Source organism: Labrus bergylta, chromosome 24 (genome assembly GCF_963930695.1).
Source record: "Labrus bergylta chromosome 24, fLabBer1.1, whole genome shotgun sequence".
NCBI classification, from domain to species: domain Eukaryota; kingdom Metazoa; phylum Chordata; class Actinopteri; order Labriformes; family Labridae; genus Labrus; species Labrus bergylta.
In genome coordinates, this window is record NC_089218.1 from 10,279,497 (window position 1) to 10,300,930 (window position 21,434).

Consider the following 21,434-nt stretch of genomic DNA (forward strand, 5'->3'; position numbering starts at 1 on the left):
AAACGCTGGAGGAAATGAAAGTAGTGGCATTTTGAAGAACAAAAGTGAGGGCAAAAAGAAGTGAAAATGTACAGTCCTAAGCAAAGATGCAGAATTGATTTTCTTCCTGCATTATTCGAATTTGGCTAACAGCTCTATAAAAACAAGCTTATCTTGCACTTCAGATCAAAAAAGATATCTGAGCTATTTAACACTGTTTAGATTTGATTTGCATTCCATTTGCATGCACACAGCCACAACTTGCACAAATTCAAATCTCATTATGCAAGGGGATGAAGGTCTACTTGCACAAGCCTCATAACAAACTCCCACCTGAAGCCACTTCCTCTGTCACACTTTTGCATTTGACCACACAGCATCTCATGCATGGCCTCATTTTTCCAGCAGGTAACTCTCTTCCTTTTCAAAAACCATCATCAACGCTCTCAAATCGATGTCCACGCTGACCTTGAGTCCTGCACAGCGAAACTCAAAACCCCCGCGATAGCCTGTTCAGCAGAGAGAGAGAGAGAGAGAGAGAGAGAGAGAGAGAGAGAGAGAGAGAGAGAGAGAGAGAGACTGCAGCAGTGCAATGTGTGTGGAAAAAAACAAACACACACAGATGCAGACCAAGCACGTGTGTTTGCAAGAGTCAGCATCCAGACACAAACACAGACAGTCATTGCAATCGGGGTGACATGAAATAAAAATTCACCTGTATGTGTGTAAGTAGCAGGATGACAACACTGCATGTCATAATATAAGCATGAAGGTAATTAACTGTTTCTTTACACTCACTCGCTCTGAGGAAATGCACCCTTCCTTAATAAGTTACGTAATACAAGAGGCAGCAGTATTACTCAAGCTGTGACCCGCCTGTCACACTCAAGAAACCACAACAACGTTATATTATGTCCTGTCCGTCCTGTCAGGGGCGATTTTATACGTAACATTGCACTTTAGCTAATTAAAACCATAATTCTACCCCTTTAAACGTGTTGTATGTCCTAATTACTGACTGAGCCACAGTCTGCTGCACTCACTTACACTCTGCTCCCTTATATTTATAAGTTATGTGCCCAGAAAATACCAGTCTTGTGCCAAAAAGCAAACTTAAGCTCCCTTTCTGAACTTAACCATTACCGGTGTAAACACCAACAAAGCCGCGGTCTTATCCGAGAAAAGACGTCATAAAGCTACGCACTTTGAATTAAAATAAACAGTTAATATCTGTTACTTACAGTTTCAGGTGTTTTCTGCGATTAAATATCCGTTTTAAACAAAATAAAACTGTTATAAAGAGAGCCTCCTCCTCAGCCTGCCGCACTGTGTACGTGTGTCTCCCTCCGACTGTGGGCGTAGCAGCAAAAGCAACTGGCCACGCCCCCCTGCGTGCAATTTTGGTGGCGTCATCACGCAAACTGGACGGAACACCAAAAGGGTCAAAGCTCAAGGTTTTCCTGGTGTGATTTAAAAAAAACATTTTTTCAGTCATGAAAAAGGGAAGTGAATTGAGACTTTCTGATTAACTTTTACAGGGACAATTTTACCTTGATTAAATTCATTAAATTAATTCAATTTTATTTAATTCTAATTTTTTTATTTTTTTTATTTCAATTTATTATATATTTTCCGGACAGTTTGGTTGCAACGTTATTGAACATGCTGAATTAAGAATAAAGTCCACTACCGGGTGTTATTTCGAGGTGAAAAATTAGCAAACACTTTCTCCAAAACAGCTCTTACATGCAACAAAACACTAACATTGGATTTTCACCTACAAAAAGCTGTAAGACAACCAAAACCAACATTTATCAAATTTAAAATGACCTCAAAGTCTTCTCCGTTGTTTTTTGTTTTCATTAAACTACTGAATTTCCCTCCTCCTGAAACGGTGCACAAACAGCACACTGGAGAAGGTGATGTTGTCTTCTGCTGCCATCAAGTGGAATTTGTGTGATACTACAGTTTTTTTTTGATAATGCACGAGTTACCACCTGAAGTTTTTACCACTGACATGTTGTGTTGGAGCCATTTTGGTGTTTATCGTTGGCATGTTGTATAATTAGATTTATCTGAATATATTATTTTCCACTAGGGACACTGAGGGGATGTATATATAGTAGCACAGGTGACAGGAAAGGGAAGGCACAGGTAGGGGGAGCACAGACAGTTCTCACCAGACCAGCATTGATGTTACAGACCAGCACTCAGACAAACTACAATTCATTCATTCTACTGGCTTCACTGGAAATGTTTTTTGTTCTCATATCTCAATCAAGTCACTTCAGTAAACCTTCAACTCAACTTTAATAACGGCTGGAAAATCATTGTTTGCACCTGCGTAAGACTTCACCCCTACCTGAGTATTAATGGCAATAATTGGAGGGATAAAAGCAATAAAAGGAAAGAATTGGAAAATTGCCATTACATGTTGCATGTATGGTTATTTTATTTTAGTTTGTGCCTGCGATTGTATGTATGCTTTGTGTTCATTGTTTTATGTTTTGCCTTGCCAATCTTATAACAGAAAATAACATTTTTGCTTAAGCAGGGGTGGATAAAGTACATTTAACTTGGTCCATTTTGGTTATTTCTCATGTAAAGCCCTATGGGAAAGCCACTGCTAACAGTGGAATTAATGTGGTACAGCAGGCTCTAACAATAATTCATATTATACTTTTAGAAAGACAAGAACTAATCAAAGTAGGAGAAAACACCTCCAGAAATGGACCATCAGCATCACTTGAATGCATCATTAGTCTGTTTGCTAATCAGTGGAACAGATTGTTGTGTTTGTTATTTTGTATATCTCATTCGCTTTTAGAGTGAGGTGTCCCTAGAGAGTTGCCGTAGCTGCCACCAATGTAACCGAGCTTCCACTTTATTCCACACACACACACACACACACACACACACACACACACACACACACACACACACACACACACACACACACACACACACACACACACACACCTGTGTACCGGTGTAACAGGATAACAACAACTACTGCTTTACGGCAGCTACGGTAACTCTCTAGGGACACCTCACTCTAAAAGCGAATGAGACATACAGTACATGTAACAAACACAACACAGCGGGACGTCCAGCAGCTCCTCGGGCAGACGGGACATCCAGTCCGGGTTTCCAGCCGGCTGCTGCCGCTCTCCCTCCTCCATGGCCTTCCTCTGAAACATTTAGCTATTCAAGGCAATCAGTTATTCGCTAAATGTTTCATATTTTTCATTTCGGTAGTGTAACATCCTCATTTGATCTCGACTTGTATCTTAAACGCCGTATGTTTACAAAAGTCTTCCGTCTTTATTTCTGTTCTTCTTCAGTGGAGTGTAATGGCGGTTAGCGTCCATAATTGGCGCATTATCGCCCCCTAGTGGATTAGATCAGCAGTGCACAAACTAAAACTTGCTGTTTTAAATAAATAAAACCGAATTAACTGAGCTATAGGAGTTTATGTTCGAAATTAAAGCCAAGTAAACAAAGTAAAAACATGCTAATTAACTATATTAACAACAAACAAGACACATTTGAAAGTTCTATGGGTGTTAAAGACTGTTTTAAAATCTTGTTTCATTCAATCTTGCAATGTACAAGCGGTACTCTTCCGTGAGTCTAACCTCCAATTTGTACAATTTAATAGTAATTGAAGCTTCACATTGAATGCAGTATCTGCTATAATTTGTTTTTTTCATATGAAGGGAGAAATGTGATATCAAGATAAAGTAGATTGTTGTTTTTTTGTCAGTCACTTTAATGTGAAAATCGAGTAGGATAACCGAGAAACAGCAAATAGGATTTCAAAGTACTGCATTCATTGGTTTACCATTAATCTTGTTTACTAATTTGGTTGTAAGGAAGCCTAATGAGTTCACATTAGAATAAAAAGTTCACCTTGTTTTTCTGAATAACAAGGTTATTGCCTTCGATTCCAAGAAAAGTTTGCATGGGGAAAAACAAATTCTGCACTTGTTTTCCAGGTGAGATAGAACAGTGCAGGGTGTAATCAGACTGTGTCTCCAAGTTGTTTTTTGCTCTAATTTATTACACAATTTGAATGAAATCATAAGACTTACAGGACTGCTGACTTCACATGATCCATGTGAAGGCTGTTGTACTATTAGATTACCATGACATATGACCATGACCATGACAAGTCCATTTACCAATGGTAAATGGACATGAGCTTATATAGCGTTTTTTTCTAGTATTCCAAGTGCTTTTACACCACATGTCACACCCACCCATTCACATGGGGCAATGTGAGCAACGGTTGAGAGGCGACGACTCTGCCAGCTGAGCCACATGCCGCCCATGTGGCTACATTTTTTCACGAGAGTGCAGAAACTGTCTGTTCCCTCTCATTGAAGTCACCCATCAGATGAATCAAGTCGAACCTTTCAGCTTTTTAATGACACACAGATGGCTGCTGTTTAGCTCTAATGAAACAGCACTTCCCCGAACCATTTAAAGAAACAGTTCTTGTCACTACTGTAAGCGGAGAAAACTCCACAGTATGACTCTCGCTCTTATTTACCATCTAACCTATTTAACCTTCATCAGATGTTCTATGTTACACAGAGGACTTCTAATGAGCCCAGCTCACCTGATGAATACTGCCGTGTCACCAAAATGGTCGAAATGGTTCAGTTAAGTTGATTATGTTAAATGTAATCAAATTAAGAATGTTTTCCCTGATACAGATTTCCAAGTCTACTGCTGGGACACTGTAGTTAATGTTCGTTAAATGTACAAACAAAAAATAACAGATGAACTCAGGCCAACATGGTTCATTCTAAGTTCTTGATTTATGTCATTCGGAGGAATAACAGATGAAATCAAACATCTCTTCCTCGTCTCGCCCTCTCTATGTTTGAATGCAGCTGAAGTCAGCAAGAATAGCTAAAGGAAGAGCTCGCCTCATCTCGGGGTTATGATAATGATGCTCGCAGAAGAAAAACCTCTGCAGATTTATACTCAATGACATTTTCGAGCAGAGACAATCCAGACAGATAACTTTGTCAAGCAAAAAGTCAAACACGCACACTGATAAAAAAACGACTCTATAGTCGAGCTTTCTCGTCCTCTTCTAACCCAGTGTCAGTGAAGTGTCACACAAAATTAATTTGTCCTGATAATGTCACATATCAAATCTAATTTGGTGGGAGTTTTCCTCCGTAATGCTTTGGAAGTGAGATGTTGTTTTCAGTAAGATTAAATAATTCCATGATATGCACCGCATAATTCGATAAACACGGCGGCAGTGATAAAGAGTACTTGTTTTGTTTTTAATGAGAAGACATGGAAATTAAATAAACTTATATAACCATAAGGTGAAGTCTGCACGATCACTGTGACCTTAAACCCCCCCTTTTTAAAAAAAAAACTGATATCTGGTGATGGACTTACTGTAGATAAGTCATTGTTGAGATTTAAAAATGTAAAAGTTAAGTTATTTGAGGGCTTTCTCCTCCATCTGCAAATCCAAAACGTGTGAAATGTTTGAAAGTTGGTGGAAAAGCAAGACAGAGATGAAGTGCAGTCTCTGGAGGTGAAACCTAGCAGACAGCTAGCAGCACCAGTTTGTCACTTATAACATCCTCGACCTTAAATACAAACGATTTTAAGAATTTAAGACGATTTTAAGATTGAACTTAAATCTTTGACTTGTGTCAAAAAACACCATGAAGGGATAATTCATCTTTAGAGACCAGAACTGTTTGTGTAACGAAGCTGGAAGCATTTTAAAATCTGTTTTAAGTTTGTCATTTTAACATGATTAATGGGGAGTGACTTACCTTTGGAGCAAGCCTCTAGTGGCCATTTGAGGAACAGCAGCATCAGCAAGCTTCATTTTTCCACCTTGTATGTTGCCCCATGATGTAAACACTGAAAAACAGGGAATAAAATGTACTTTTAAGGAAGTAAGAAGTCAGTTGGGACACAGACGAGGAGGATATTTCTCTCCTGAGTTTTGGTAAGTATGGAGGCCTGAGAGCACACGAGTAATGTTTGTGTTTTTAATCATCATATTGTCTTGTGATGATGAGAAAAGTTTCTTTCCTGCCTTTCTTTATAAAGTGAAATACGTATTTGAGTGTGTAAACTTGCAGATATCTTGTAAAGCTCTTGACATATTTTTCCTCTTTAAGTGATTCATGTTCAAAGAATTCAGCATCGAGCAGTCCTGTGATTCATGGAGATTTTCCAGCATTTTGTATTCAATTTAAAGCAGGTTAAATTGAATCTGCCCTGCCCACTTCAGTCACATGACTGTCTTCTCTATCCTGCTTCAAAGTTAAAGGCAGATGGACTCCAGAGCTCCGCAGAGACCTCAGGACTCGGATTCTCCTCTGACACTCAGACTGCTCTGACAGGTAAGAGGACCGTCTTTACACCTTTGTATTCACTTCTTTTCCTCCAGTCCTTCATAAAAGGTAGACACAAGTTGTGGTGATTTGAATCCTGCTTTTAATCTTCCATGTCTGTGATGTGGGAACCTTTTTAACCTCTTGTAATATTTTGTGTCAGATCTGTGTCTTATAAACAGTTTAATCTCTAAATTCCCAGTGATTAAGAGATAATAATTCAAGTTTCTGAGGCATTGTGATGGGATTATTTTTAAATTACCTGCTGTCATTTCTGTCACATATTTCGAAATCGCCTTAATATCTGTATGATGCTGCACAGATTTTTAACTTACATCAGGTAGCTTCAGATGCAGAAATGGATGTTTAAAAGTATGATGGGGCAGAAAATGAGTACCAATGGTTTAAAGTAATCCAAAGGGGTGTTCAGGGTTTTCTTATGATGTAATCTGACAGTATAAAATCCATAAAAAGACAGATGGTGGGTCTGCATAGGGGGATATGAAAGGGTACAGGGGGTTTAGAGAAGAGGGTATTTGGTATTGTGGGGGTCAAAAGAGATACAAGGCACTTTAAGAAGAGTATGGATGGTTTTTAGATCTGTAGGTAGAGTTATGGATGAATAGAACGGTCTCAAAACAGGTTTGGGTTTAGAGGGATTCAAAAGGGAAACGCATTTATTATGGAGTGTTGATGATTCAGAGGGTTTGAGAAAAACAAAGACAAAAACCTGGCCTTCATTTTCCATCTTTCTTGTCCACCACTTGATATTTGTCCTCTCTGGTTCCCATAAAAAAAATACATTTAACATCCTATAAAGGCATCCAACATGTTTCAAATGTACCCACATGGGTGCCTGGCTGGGGTTTTGATGTTTGTTGAGGTTCATTTGGATCTGATGTCTTTCGAAAATGCAGAGAAACTGATGAAAAAATGGTTTCGGGATTGATTTGGAAACATCTTTATCCAACCTTTTTATCTCCCCAAATTAGCGAAACTATGTTCCGATGAATAAACCCACAATCCATCACTGACAGGGCGTCACCAACATGTCGTAGAAAAATGAAAACTCTGACTCAATATTTCACTTGACTCGTTAAAGACAAAGATGTTTTTGTTGCTCCTGTTTTAGCACCCTGCTAATTGTCCTCAAAACAACTCACTTAGTTTGATCAAATGATTCCCCTCCATGAAAACTTTCCACTCTTGTCCTTCCTTCAGAACTTAATTTTCACACGTTATGTAACAATTGACCCCTAAAGCACTTTTCAATAATCAGATCAGTAACGTCCTCAATCCTCTTCCAAACTAATTTGTAGTCTAATGGATATTTCAGTGATAACTTAAACATCTTGACTTCATTTATCTTTCCTTCATGTCGTCGAAATTTGGTGTCACATACAAATGACAATTCATTCTCGATCTATGATGACCAATCCTTTATTTGGAATTCAGAGGAAAGTAAACCAGATTTAAAAGTCACATCATCTCAATTAATAATGTGGAATGTTTTTGCCCTACAGTGTTTGCTCCTGTGCGGGTTGTTTGTGACATTCCTCGGCCTAATTTGTTGTATGTTGTTCTCAATTAAGTTTCCAGAGAGGGGCTGATTTCTGCACCTGACACGGTCATGGATGTATACAAACATGTGATCTGAGATATTACTGTACTGCTTTAGCTGCTGTCAAATAACACCAAACTAATCTGTATTTGGAATTTGAATTGCTTTTCCTTTTTCTTTTCTTTTTTTACGACAGATTTGAGTCAAAATGGTCGAGCAGTACAACTGCACCAACTGTAAGGAGAGCCTGTTCGGGAAAAAGTACATTCTGAAGGAGGAGCACCCGCACTGCATTCAGTGCTACGAGGCTCTTTTCTCCAACAACTGTGAAATGTGCAAACTTCTCATTGGATGCACCAGCAAGGTAAAAGTTTAAATCTGGATTCAGTCAGTGAAGGTCAACCATTCACTTTCATGTTTAACCATTGATGTTTGCTGATCCTCTGAAACGTTCATACATTAAACATTTCATTGACCTGTTCTTTGACTCTGACACTATTAATGTAAATCCTTAACTTCCTAGAAATGTCCCTTCATATAATTAGTTTTGTTTCACAATGTTAGCAGAACGGCTCATGAAGTAGCATGGTTGATTGGTTTGTCAATAGATCGTTGTACCATTTTGTCCGTACTCCGCAAATTATTCAATGGATTGCTGTGAAATGTGGTGCAACCATCCATTACACCTTCAAGATTGATTGCAGAAAAGTTGGTGTTCCTTTGACTTTCCATCTAGCGCCACCATCAGGTCAAATATTTTGCGTTCAACGTCCATTGTCGCTGTTGAATACTTAAGATGGTCATGACCAAACAGGAAAAGTCAAGGCTTAAATCAGTCTTTTTCAAACCAATGGATGTCCTCAGAGTAGCTTTACATACTTCTCTTATATTGTTGTTGGTGTTGAAAGGTAAAAAAAATAACTTTGGACAAAAAAAGCGGCATCTTTTAGTGAATCAGCGGCTTATTTTCATGAAAACGGTTGTTGGGAGTGAAAAGGCATACACTGATTCCAGAGGCAATGAAAAAATAATTTGGTCATCAAAATGATATAATATAATTATTCCTCTATTGACTTCTCAGGATCTGTCCTACAAGGATCGCCACTGGCACAGCGACTGCTTCCTCTGCTCCAAGTGCGAGCGGTCTCTGGTAGATCGGCCCTTTGCCACCAAGGACGACCTGCTGATGTGCACCGACTGCTTCGCCAGCGAGTACTCAGCCAAATGCAATGCATGCCTGAAGACCATAATGCCAGGTGAGAGGGCCTGATCCCACCTGGAGTCAAAGTTTGGTTATTTGAGGATAGATTGGGTCACAGTGTGGGGGAAAATGTTTGTAAGCTTGGCTTTTCCTTCCCATATTTTGTCTATGATCTTGATATCTGCTGCCCTATTTTTCATCATTTGGATCCAATTAGAAACCCCTAGGTAGATTTAGTTAGTCAGCAAACTTCATTTAGCTGTAATTGGTTTAGGTTGACCTGAATGCCAGGAGGACAGAGGGGCCTACTGTACATTTAATTATGTAAGAAGACATAAAAACTGAAGTAGAAAATGTCTGTTTGCATGGCAGGAAAAGCTAAAGAAAATATATTGCTGATAACTAAGAGACTAAATCTTTAGTGAGGCCTGTTACACTCTAACAGCATCTCTCTGTCCTCACCAGGAACTAAGAAGATGGAGCACAAGAATAACAGCTGGCACGAGAATTGCTTTGCCTGTAACCGTTGCCAGCAACCCATCGGCACCAGGAGCTTCGTCCAGAAGGACCTCAAAAACTTCTGCCTGCCCTGCTACGAGAAGCAGTTTGCCCAGCAGTGCGTCCACTGCAAGAAGGTAAAACAACATTTAGCTGCAAATCAATTACTTTTTTTTTCTCTCAAGTTGAGCTGAAATCAATTTTTCTTCTACAAATGCACTGATTTTGTTTTCACTTAATGCTTGAGAAGTTGCAGAGAGTTCACTAACGAGCAAATCCTCTTTCACCAAGATAATACAAAAAATAATCCATATTCAATTATGAAAAGCAAACAAGAAACAGTCCCTTGGTTAGGGTCAACATTTGATGGGTAAAATATTTTCATGAAACTGATATTGTGTGAAGTGTTTAAACCTAATGTGGGGTTTAAGGCTGTGAAATTCATAATATTTAAATTGATTTTCATGTCTTGTGCATGTTATGAAGCCAAGTTCACCTCATGAAATGTTTGGAATTTTAAATAAAGTTTTGTGCTTTCTGGGACTAAAACTTTCAGCCTGGACATCCAGAGTGAAAAGAATACAGTGAGTGATGAAAGAGGACTCATATGTACACTAATAAGAGCTAAAGACAGGAAACAGATGGTCTCACAGGCAGGAATCTGAGGCGTATTTTTGTGCCGAAAGCTGGTAGGTTAGACAGCAGGCATCTGGCTCGTCAGTGAGTCAACAACTCAGCAACACTCAGCATGAAAGACAGAGAAATGAAGCAGTGAGAAGCTTCACTGGGATGTGCAGGAGCTCTGGATCTTCAGAGACAATCTGTGAGAGTAAAACAACAATTTCCTTTATACAGTTTGCAAATCTGGGTCCTGCTTCATATGGTTCTGTGTATCATACCGTTAAATCTCAGTGGAGAAAACAGCTTGTCTTCATATTAAGATGTAATGATGCTATTTATGTTTCTCCATATAGAAATACAGCACTCATGTTGCAGCGATTGGGCTTAGGTTCTGCATTTTATGTACTGATTTGATTTGTGGTTACGTAGTTGCTCACCCCTTAAAATCAACTTTGAGCCATCCTTAAAAAAACCTCAATCTTTCACCTCCATTTTGCATCCCGAAGAGCAAAATGTAAAGGTAAAATGTTTCTGATAATGCTCTTTGTGGATGTGTTCTGTGTGTGTGCAGCAAATCCTAATTTGCAAATGTATGAATTCATTTCATAAAACCCAATCACCATTGTAACTGACTGATTTGGTAGCTGTAAGCTGCTCAACGTTTTAAGCTTATTAAGAGGCAGCTAAAGCTGCAGAAATGATCATAATCTGATCATCTGTCATCAAATATTTAACATATGCGTTACATGAATAGGCTAGTTTTTTGTTCTGACCTGAATGTACCAGATTGGACTATCGACACACTATGATGGACTGAATCGGCTCAAGCTGCATTCACTTACACTCAGGACTCCAAATAAGTCACATTAATGGGAAAATAATGGGACAAATTCAATTCTCCTTATTTATGTTTGAACCCCTTATCTTGGAGTTCCGATATAAAGGGTCCAAAAAACTTTTCTTGTGGGAATTCAAAGCGATCCCGTAACAAAAGACTGAATGAATTATTCATTCATTCTAGTCTACTTTTCTGACAGACATAAATATTCATTGTGTTGTGTTTTTCAGCCCATCACCTCCGGAGGAGTGAACTACCGGGACATGCCCTGGCACAAGGAGTGCTTCGTCTGCATCAGCTGCAAGCAGCAGCTGGCCGGCCAGAGGTTCACCTCCCGGGACGACTTCGCCTACTGCCTCAACTGCTTCTGCAACCTGTTCGCCAAGAAATGTGCTCACTGCACCACCCCCATCAGCGGTAAAGTAGACCCTGTGAATGAGTCATCGATGATTATTCAACAATTTTAGTTCAGTTTAATTTTGAAGTCTCAGTTATGGATTCACGTTTTGTAAAATCTGTTTGGATAAAAAAAAAAAAAAAAAACACAGGTGAAAATAAAATATAGCCTCAATCATCATATTTTTTTCTTTGTCCCTTAGGAAATATTACAACAAATAATCTCTGAAAATGAGTGTACAGAGATTATAAAAGGGACTTGCAAGAGACAGATTTTGAAAGTATAAGCAACATGATCAGAGCAGCAGAGGCTGAGTTAAAAACCATCACAGATCCTACATTACCCAGAGTGCAACTCAGCAGTGTTTCTCACTTGTTTGACATGTCTGGTGAAGTATTATTTAAAGCTTTAAAATCTTTGCTAAAAAAACTCTTTTATTGAACTCATATCTCTTTACTGTACAGATTTTACACACTATTGTATTAGTTACATGTATGAACCAATGAACCAATCCCAGGTCACATGCTGCCTTCTGCATCCTGTGCATCCACTAACCATCAATTAAAGTCATTACTTAATTACAGAGATCATGAGACTGCTCGTGGGTCTTTGTAGGCCACTCATGGCTCCTCTTTTTTTGCCTTTCCATCAGGTCTCGGTGGGAGCAAGTACATCTCTTTTGAGCAGCGCCAGTGGCACAACTACTGCTTCAACTGCAAGAAGTGCAGCGTGTCTCTTGTCGGCCGGGGTTTCCTGACCTGCAAAGACGACATCCTCTGCCCTGACTGTGGCAAAGACTTCTAAGTCATCTCCAAACTGAACACAGTTGAATGCTAATCAGAGAGCAGCAGCAGTACTCTCCCAACCTGGCCTTTGCTGCATTTATTGCATCATTTATTAGTTTCTTGCTAACCTGCTCCTTCTGCTGATGTATTTTCTTGATATGCTAATGATACTGTATTTTATCTAAATGAGTCAAGGCCTTTATTCTGAACTGTATTTTTTTGCTCCCTTTTGTTCCAATGAAACTCTGTCATTAGAATAACTTAACACTTTCACAGGATAGCTTAAAAGAATGTTAGTTTTTTAAAACAGATCACACCTTTGTTGCAATTGTTCTTAATAGAGATGTTATAGTATTACTAATACTGTGTATTCTTATTACATAAAATGTGTTGTAAATCTTAATAAAGAAATTGTGGGCTTTGATGGGTGCTTTTTTGTTGTAAATCATTGTGAGAATATGTTTTTACAATGAAACTGAGTCACCCCATTTCAGTTTTATAACCCAAAACAAATTGCATTTAAATTTTACTGTAAACCGTGAATAGTGATAAGTTAAAGAGTATGTTGGTTGATGTTTAAAATTCACTATTATTTGATGCTTATCATAAAGAAAACCTGTTTAATTAGCTGTTGGAATAAGACATGATCATGTTCTCCGAACGTGGGCAGAGATCTTCTGCTCATGTATTTATAACAGGAATACGAAAAAGAGCTCTCACTCCTGTTCATTTAAAAATCTGCAACCAAGCTTTTGTTGTGTATGTAAGCGCCTCCAATTTTGCAGCCTACAAAATGACATTTCGTAAATATACGATCTTTGGTTAGCGCACCGGAAGTTGGCAGCAGGTGTCACAGGAAGTGTGTGCAAGGGAATAAGAAGAAGCTAACGGAATTTAATTGCAAAAAGCCGCTCAATATTTCCGACGAAGGAAAACTAGCATATAATGTAAGATATGCATTTTACTGTTTGTGAGCAATTTTGTTATCTGAATATTTTGATAAAAGTTTTGTTAGAGCCTCAAAAAAAGGTTATTGGTCGAGAGCCTTTGCGGCGACTAGCAAGGCGGCTAACTGTACTAGCGAGGCTTTGTTAGCCAAAATGCTATCAAGTCTCATTCTGTGGGTTTTATCCGTATTTTCAAGTTAAAATACATTATTTTCTCACATTTAAGCGAGTAAGAGTTGTTGTATCTTACTTGAATTACTGTTAAATACATCCCAATTGCTATTATTCTGATAAAAGATCGCAGATGGGCCGCTCTGCTGTATATGGGGGAACAGCGAGGCCGAACTCCGTTAGAAAACCTGATTATTTAAGTCTTCATCGTTAAAATAAACAGTACACTACTTTCTTAGCAAGATTACCAATATGTATTTAAAGATTTTGTCACTCTGGGTAATTCGGCGCACAACATATCTACTAAATAATACATTTTCTACTCGAAAATGTAATTTTCTTTCTCTGGAGTACTGGCCTCTTTGTCCATTGCAGTAGAGGATGATCAGAGAAAAAAAATGAACAAAACGTGATTTAAAGTGGAAAATGTATGTGCAACAAGTACTGCTTTGAGTCTTGGATGTGTTCTGATTTAGAAAGGAGCTACTGCTTACTTAGACTATATCTTGTTTTGCTATACCTACCAGAGCTAAAATGAGTGCTGCTGTGCCCAACCATCGGAGGACCAAGCCTGGTGGTAAGACTCATTTAAATTTAATGAGGCATTTGCATGCATTTTCTTGTGCCATTACATGTAATGCATTCAAATACTCAAAGCTGGAAAGGTTTGTAATATTTTTTTAGTTAACATTGGTTTACATTATTTGCTTTATGACACAATAAGAAAAGAGCAGCGACATCAGATTATTTCGTTTTATCTTCTGTAACCTGCACGTTCAGTGCATCCTTTACTCACTTGTGCCAAGAAAGCATTTAGTAGGAATAATGTAGTAGAGCAAAAATATGTAGTTTTCACTTGTTTTGCAGGCATCAAACAGGGGGTTGTGATCACAGGTGCGTCTGGACCAACCTCCCAGATCCCTGGTCTGTCCCAGAGCGCGGATGAAACTAGCCCAGAGGAGAGGACCAGTGGACGGAGAGTGGGGATATTTGAGTCTGACTCTGATTATGTCAAGCTGGCGAAGGGCGGTGGACACAAAGGTAAAATGTGTTATTTTGTCGAGGTGCTAGGGCCTTTTAAATACTGAGCTGTAAATCTGAGGTATTTTCTCACTTTGCTTCAACAACAAGTGCCTCCTTTCACATATTCAAATGAGGAAATCTGACTAACCTGCTTCTGACCCCTGAATGAGGAGAATACAGTGAACTAAAACAGTGAAAGTCATCACATTTTGAAAATAAAACAACATCCCAGAGGATTTGTTTGATGCCGACGAGTCTTTGAAATGCAAATCCTGAACAAGTGGCTGACTTGAACTTAAAAGAGGAGATCTTTGCTGATTTTTTTTCTGACGCATTTTGGGAAAACATGACAGCCACTTTTGTTTATTGAAAATGCAACATTGCTGGCTTCAGTTATCAGGGGAATCAAATCATTTTTGTTGTTGTTCACACTTCAGTCTGAAAAGTTCAATTTGAAGCTCAATGTAAAAGCTTACTGTACTATCAGTTGACATGCCGGGTACACCGATGCAGCGTTAACTGCTTCGGTGCCCACCAAAGAGTGTCAGAGAAACACTGAGTTGAACTGAAACAGCTTTTTTCAGTGATTTTAGTGTTTCAAATTCCTGCTGGTCGTGGGGTGTTGTCCCACTCTTGTCTTTTCTTTCCTGCCTCTGATAGACAAATCAATACCTGAAGGAGTAAATACATTGATTGCATCAACATTATTTCTTGAGTCTTGAATTTGAGGGTGAAAAAAGCTGCTGCTGATCACTCCTAATATAGCACACTTATTATTAAACAATGGGAGCAATGCTGGAGGGAAGTGGGTCGTTTACAAGTAACCTGCTGTTTATTGTAGCATATGCTTTCAAAGATTTAAACACTTACTTTGTATTATAGTAATTGTTAATCCCCTGAGCTAAATGGCCTCTGAGTCAAATATCACGTTATGCTATTAAAGGTGAGCTACAGAACAATGCGTCATGACTGCTGGCTTTGTTTTGACCGTCATGTTTCCTCTTCTACTGCAGGGCTGCTGAGTCATGATGGTGATTCCGAGGACAAACCCAAGAAGGCCTACAGTCCTACCAACTGGTTCGGAGGCGATGAATCCAAGAGGTACAAACACCGGTCACACGTGCAAACGAGATCAATGGAACCCCACCAGAGATGTAACAATACCTTGTTTCCCCTCTAGGATACAGATACCTAGATGTAAATACTGTCTGATACCAAGTACTCATCTTACTCAAATTCATTAAAAACCACCTTTATTTTGTTAAAATGTAACAGCTGTATGGATATAATCATGTTGCATTTGTCTTTGTTGTATGGCCTGACCCATAGACTAAATGAAGATGCACATTTAGAAACTATCAATGTTAACTTTCAATACAAATACAGACTTGTAGTGTGGGATTGATAACACAGATTGCTGACGTGTTGCTGACTAACATTACTCTCTCTGCGTGCACTCACTGTTGTTGTTGTGTGTTTTCTTCACATCAAATTTCACCTAAATCAGGTTCTTCTTTTTCCCCTCTTCAACCACTGATTCTAGTAGCAGCAGTGTGATACATGTGACCTTTGTAGGCTACATGAAGAAACAAATACTTTTATTTAAGTGCACTGAGTGAAGTTCTCTCTGATACCAGGTACGACATTTTAAGCCTTATTGGAGGCATTTCAAATGGAGGTATTGGTATCAATAACAGTCTGAAACATGTAAAGATGTTTATCAGTTTAAAAACTCAGACTTGTTTATATTGTCAGTGAAGAGACGGCTAGAATTGTTAATAAAAAAATCTCTCAGAATAACTGACACACCTTTATATGTGCTCGTTGATCCACCTGAGTGCCGCGTGAAGCACCGGTCAAAAGTACAAACCACAGCGAGAGGTTGGAAAAAGTGGCCTGCATTGATTTCTTATATCTGGTACATCACCGTGGTTTTGTATTTACAGCGGAAGCAAAGCAACGTCTCCTGACAGCCAGATGAAGGCGGGCATGCAGCCTCTGGCTGCACCGTTTGGCACTGATAACGGTTCAACCTGGGAGACTGATAGATTTTCCCCTGGTAAAGATAAGGTGAATGGACCGAACTACAGTCACAACCCAAAGTCCATCTCTTCCCATCCTTTAATTTATTTATTTTTGGCATTTATACCACCATGTTTTCCTTTTTTTTTAACCTCATTTTGCTCCATCGCCACATTAAAACTCACTTCCTGCTCGTGCTTTGGCTGTTTGATAGCTTTGAGGAGAGATTGTTCAAGTTTGAGGTAAGTTCAGAGATAGGAGCTGATTAAAAACATCTTTCTGTGTTTTTGAAGCTTTTAAATCGATCATTCTTGTTTATTTATGAAAATATTCAATATCGTGTGCAGGGCGTTTGGCTAAAGAGCTGTTTTATGACCAAATTTAAGGTAACAGTGAAGCCTAAGTTGGCATAAGAACCTGAGAATGAGAGAAAAGATGCAGAAAAGATGCATTTTTTGCTGTTTTGAAGATTAAATCTTTTTTTTTTTTTTTTTGTGGTTTGGTTCCAGCTGGGGTTTTTACTTTCTTTCACTTCCTTCAATCATTTTCAGCTGCATGACTAATTTCACATGAAGTTTTCTTCCATCATTTCATCCTTCGCTCTGTTTATTGCATGCAGTTAAATGTCAGAATCATTGTCTTTTCTTTGTTTGATCATAAATTAAATGTATAGCTTCACAAATATCGATCTTCTCTCAGATGTCTCCTGATGGCGTCACCGATCAGCTGGAGGGTCTGACTGTGGCCAACAAATACAAGCGAACGTGAGCTTCTCTTTTGTCTCTTCTGTCTTGTTCGGTGTTAAGACTTTAATCATTTCACTCGTTCTGGATTTAAATGCTGTCAAAGCAATCGATAACTGAATGTGTTGACTTGCTAATTGACATGAAAAGTAAATCAAATGTTCCCTGATGCTCTTAATTCACTCTCAGTATGACCACAGTCATAACGAAAGTGCTGACTCATGCTTTCTCTCTGCAGGTGTTATGATAAGAAGGCTCCCCCCGTCAGCATGTCCATGCTGCTGAGTCATGGCTACGTTGAGGACAAGAAGAATTCTCCCAACGATGACGATACCTCAAGTAAGAAATGCTTTCAGTTCTTTTCTGATGAATGGAGTGAAACATTTTGTCTTTTTATTATCTCATTGATGTGTTTCTGAACTTTTTATTCTTATATGGCAGAAAAAAAACACAGTGAGGTCATCAAAATCCATATATATATATTTTGATCAAACATTTTCAAGAGAAAAGCAACAACTTGTCCCACTCTAAAGAGACTTGACTTAAAATGTTTCTGAACAGGATAATTTGGGGTTCAGATGATTCATATTTTTGTTTATTGAAGTAAGTATTATTACAGCTGACGGACTTTTTGATTGTTTGATGTTTTCTGAAGACGTTCATCCACTTTGATGAATTGTTTGTCTGATTCTGTTTTGCTCCTCATGTTGACGTCTGATTCGTTTTCCAGGTGTGACCTCCGAACAGACGAGCACCATCATGACGGAGGACGTGGACGACCTGGATTAGAGCTTGCAGGTTCTCGTCTGGAGGGAAAGGGAGTCCACCTAACACTGGTTCATGATTTCACAGATCCATGAACACGCCACTTCTCCCTTCTCCAAGTTCACTCTCATTAATTGTACATCCACTGACTGTTAGTTTTGTACTTATGTTTATGCAAAGGTACTGTCCTCTCTATTTATTTGCTCTGATTTGTAAAGAGAATTCACACACAGATTTTGTTCCATAGATGTGTCGGTGCTCGGTGTATTTTTTAATTCTCGATTTCTCGATTTGAAAGACGAGTTGTGCACAGGGCAGAAAACTAACGCTTCAGATCTACAGAAGCAGGTTTTGTGTGATTATTCCACTTGAATGACGCTCCTAAACCTGGCTGGAGTCTGGTGTTAGTTTCCCTCCCTGGTTGTATGAAGATCGAGTTTGTGAGTTTTCAAAGTATTTGTGCTAATGAAATGTGGTTCCAGTGACGTGAAGTATTATTTGTTTTGATCCAGGGCTCTTGCTCTGTGAAGGGGACGTCGGAGGTTTGTGTGTTCTCGGCTGCGGGGGTTTGAATGATCATTCGTACAGACAGCGACCCTGCAGCCGTGACCGCCTGCCAAGGTGCATACTGATGGCCGCAGACGGCATGGTTTAGTTTGGTTTAAGGGGCCAAAACTGATTTTTCAGGTTGCTGCTTTGCAAAAGGTTGCACTTCTTTAATTCTCCCTCGATAATCCGGTTGTGTTTGAGTCTTTAAAATCGAGAAACGTGAATATTTATGACAGCTTTTGTTCAAAGCACCAGAAAAAAAAGCCTAATTTCAACAAAAAAAATGTCTCAAGGTGCTGCAAATTTCTCTGAACTTTTTTTTTAAATGAGGAATCTCATCAGTAAACAGATACCAAATGTTTGATGCAAGTCCAAATTTGTCTGAATCTTGGGAATAAGTAGACTAAATGTGGGTGTATTCTGCATGTTTAAATCTAAATTTTTGTGTTATTGCAGCCTGATAGCACAGCACTGATGCAACGACAGATGAAATTAAGGAATGGGGGGGGGAAAGAACCACCTTTTGCAGAGCCACAGGCTGAAAAGCACGTCTGATATCGTTCCACAGTCGACTTTTAACAATGCGAGTTCTGAACATGCCAACCAAGCAGTGTGTCCCTGCTCATGCAGTGTTTTTGACTTCGTAGACATCAGTAGGAGAACGTAGTGTTAGTGCACAGCCTGCACACGCCACAACAAACGTCCATCTCATGACATTTTTTTTTTTCTTTTAACTGGTTAGGAGTTTATTCTCCTCTGATGAGAGAGACGTTTCTGCAGCATCACTTTTGAAGAGGAGACTTTGGTCCAGTGGTTCAGAAGGTGAGGATAACATTTCCAGATTTAAGATTGGCAACATATTCTAGTCTTATGTTTCTACTTAAACTGCCAAAAATGCACAGAAAAGTAAAGCTAAACATTAATATCCACAATATCATCATGAAACAGAAATATTCTGTATATTCTATATAGTGCTTCCAATAATGAGCAGCTACCATTTGAACAACCCCTGCAGTTTCACTTTGACACCTCGGAGACCTCTTCAGAGGACGCCTGCAGGTCTGAAAAGTCTTCAATGTCATAGATATGTTATGATATTTATCGTTAGAGGTCATTTTAGTTTTATCACTGATTGGAAGCACTGAGAAATTCCCCTCTGACATTCCTTATTCCTTCGTTATTTATGTTGTGTTATTGTAAAAAATGGTATTCATGTGATACTAATGAGCCCATAAAAAGGTGAACCTGCAGGACCTCACTGACCAAATGATGGCTTTTGAAATGTTTCAAAGTCACTTGACAATTAAAAATGTCTAAAATGATAATTGGAGAAAATGTGGCTTCTGTCTTTGTCTTCGATGCTGAAGTGAAGCGCTGAGTTTTTACTCTTTCGGACATTTTAAACAAGAAGGTAGAGGGTTTAATATTTTCATGGTTGAATGGAGGACATAGGAAACAGATGAACTGGTCAGACTGGTGAGTGTGGAAGCCAGATTTTAACACTTTCTTAGTTTGCTCTGTGAATTTTAACACTTACTCGAGTTTAGTTTGGATCTTGGCTCGAGAAGTTGGCCTTGCTACTCCAGAACTCTTTGAGACCTACTTCGAGTCTCCCTTCTTTTCCTCCTTTTCTAGCATGTGTGGCTGCAGAATAAATGAGCCTGTCAGGATATCTCAAAAAAAGGTAATGGATTCTTTTGGCATTTGACGGACAGCTCAGCCCTGACTCATTTTAACGCTTATTATTTCCGAGGCGTAACTGTGAACCTGAAGGTGACAGTGAAATCCTAATCCTACGGGGACATTTGTCAGGTGGAGAAAATGCTCTTAGAATGAAAAAGGATGCTGATGATTTATTTGGGTATAACAGCCAGATTACAGCTCTGAATTTGTCCCAGTAAATCCTGAAAAATTCATCACCTTCACTTTGGAAATGATGCTGCAGAAAGCGACTCTTCCTTCAGGAGACGAGTCGTTTAACTTTACAGCGTTAGAGTTGTCACTGTTTTGCCAACAAGATCTATTTAATGCTATTTTATCGTCATCATGTGCTATTTAAAGTGTTCAAGACACTCACAGGTGTTTAGTGACACTGGATTTTATTTTGCAGAACAAGAAACTGCAAATGTATCGTCTTTTTCAATAAGGGGTTTCTTTTCATGAGCTGTTAAATATTCAGAGACAGTATTTACAGTTAAAAAAGGTGTTTTTGTCAAGTGTCTCCAAGTGAGTTTGTGTTCTATAAGTTATTGAACAAATAGTGGAAACTCTTTCAAAGTCCTGCCTTTTATGCTTTCTTCATCTGAAAGTGGGTTAAAATGAAGAATAAATGTGCTGGAGGTGAGTGTTTGTAGTGACACAGCTCAGTGTAAGACCTCGCTTATCTTGATGACTGCACACTCTTAATTATCATTTCAATAAATGGGCATGTGCATGTAACCCTGTACTCTTGTCTTTTTGTCCTCTTTAACCAAACATTCATTGTCTTTCTGATACCGTCACAGTAATGTTCATGATGTCAGAATTTAAACTTTGATACAAGGAAAACGTAAACAACACCAAAACCTCTTTCGATACCATGGCAACGAAAAATAGAAGTCCTAAGCGACCACTGTTTGGTAATATCTTGTTTCTAATTAACAATTAATTGCAGGCAAACTCCTTCATACAGTCTAACTTGGACAAATACATTGACAACTTTTGGGTACTGAAACGTTGTCAATGTATTTGTGCAATTTAGACTCAAAGTGTTTTAAATGGTACGAAATTGCAGTCATAAAATAAAGTGAATTTAACAAGAAGATTTACAAATAAAAATAACAATTTGAATGTGTAATGTTACAATACACAAAAAGCAGTTGTTTGTTGTTTTTACTCAAAGGCAAGAATGAGCTTCCGTAGAAAATTCACTTCCATAAATTATAATGAAGTACTCCATAAACTTTTAC

At 38.7% G+C, this 21,434-nt stretch overlaps 3 protein-coding genes across 15 annotated transcripts in view; 2 read left to right on the plus strand and 1 right to left on the minus strand.

Annotated features, from left to right (window-relative positions):
• LOC109984194 (inositol polyphosphate-4-phosphatase type I A) overlaps positions 1-1,330 on the minus strand; it is a 34,045-nt gene extending 32,715 nt beyond the window's left edge. For 12 of the 13 annotated variants that reach the window (XM_029277411.2, XM_020634236.3, XM_065951973.1 and 9 more), the window contains exon 1: positions 1,221-1,330. The gene's annotated coding sequence lies outside the window, so the exon portion shown is untranslated. Of the gene's footprint in view, positions 1-312; positions 489-1,220 lie in introns of all 13 variants that reach the window. The other variant, XM_065951965.1, reaches the window with a different exon arrangement.
• A 4,950-nt stretch (positions 1,331-6,280) lies between these two features.
• Positions 6,281-12,690, plus strand: LOC109984188 (four and a half LIM domains protein 2). The gene is made up of 6 exons (XM_065952238.1): positions 6,281-6,374; positions 8,123-8,290; positions 9,008-9,182; positions 9,593-9,762; positions 11,315-11,501; positions 12,134-12,690. Exons 2-6 carry the CDS (start codon positions 8,135-8,137, stop codon positions 12,283-12,285), a joined length of 840 nt encoding a protein of 279 aa, XP_065808310.1. The 5' UTR covers positions 6,281-6,374; positions 8,123-8,134; the 3' UTR covers positions 12,286-12,690.
• Positions 12,691-13,082: 392 nt separating this feature from the next.
• c24h7orf57 (chromosome 24 C7orf57 homolog) lies at positions 13,083-20,925 on the plus strand. Its single transcript, XM_020634221.3, has 8 exons — positions 13,083-13,213; positions 13,912-13,961; positions 14,252-14,425; positions 15,421-15,508; positions 16,354-16,477; positions 17,129-17,193; positions 17,411-17,511; positions 17,903-20,925. The coding sequence occupies exons 2-8, from the start codon at positions 13,919-13,921 to the stop codon at positions 17,959-17,961; spliced, it is 654 nt and encodes a 217-aa protein (XP_020489877.1). The 5' UTR covers positions 13,083-13,213; positions 13,912-13,918; the 3' UTR covers positions 17,962-20,925.
• The last annotated feature ends 509 nt before the right edge of the window (positions 20,926-21,434 follow it).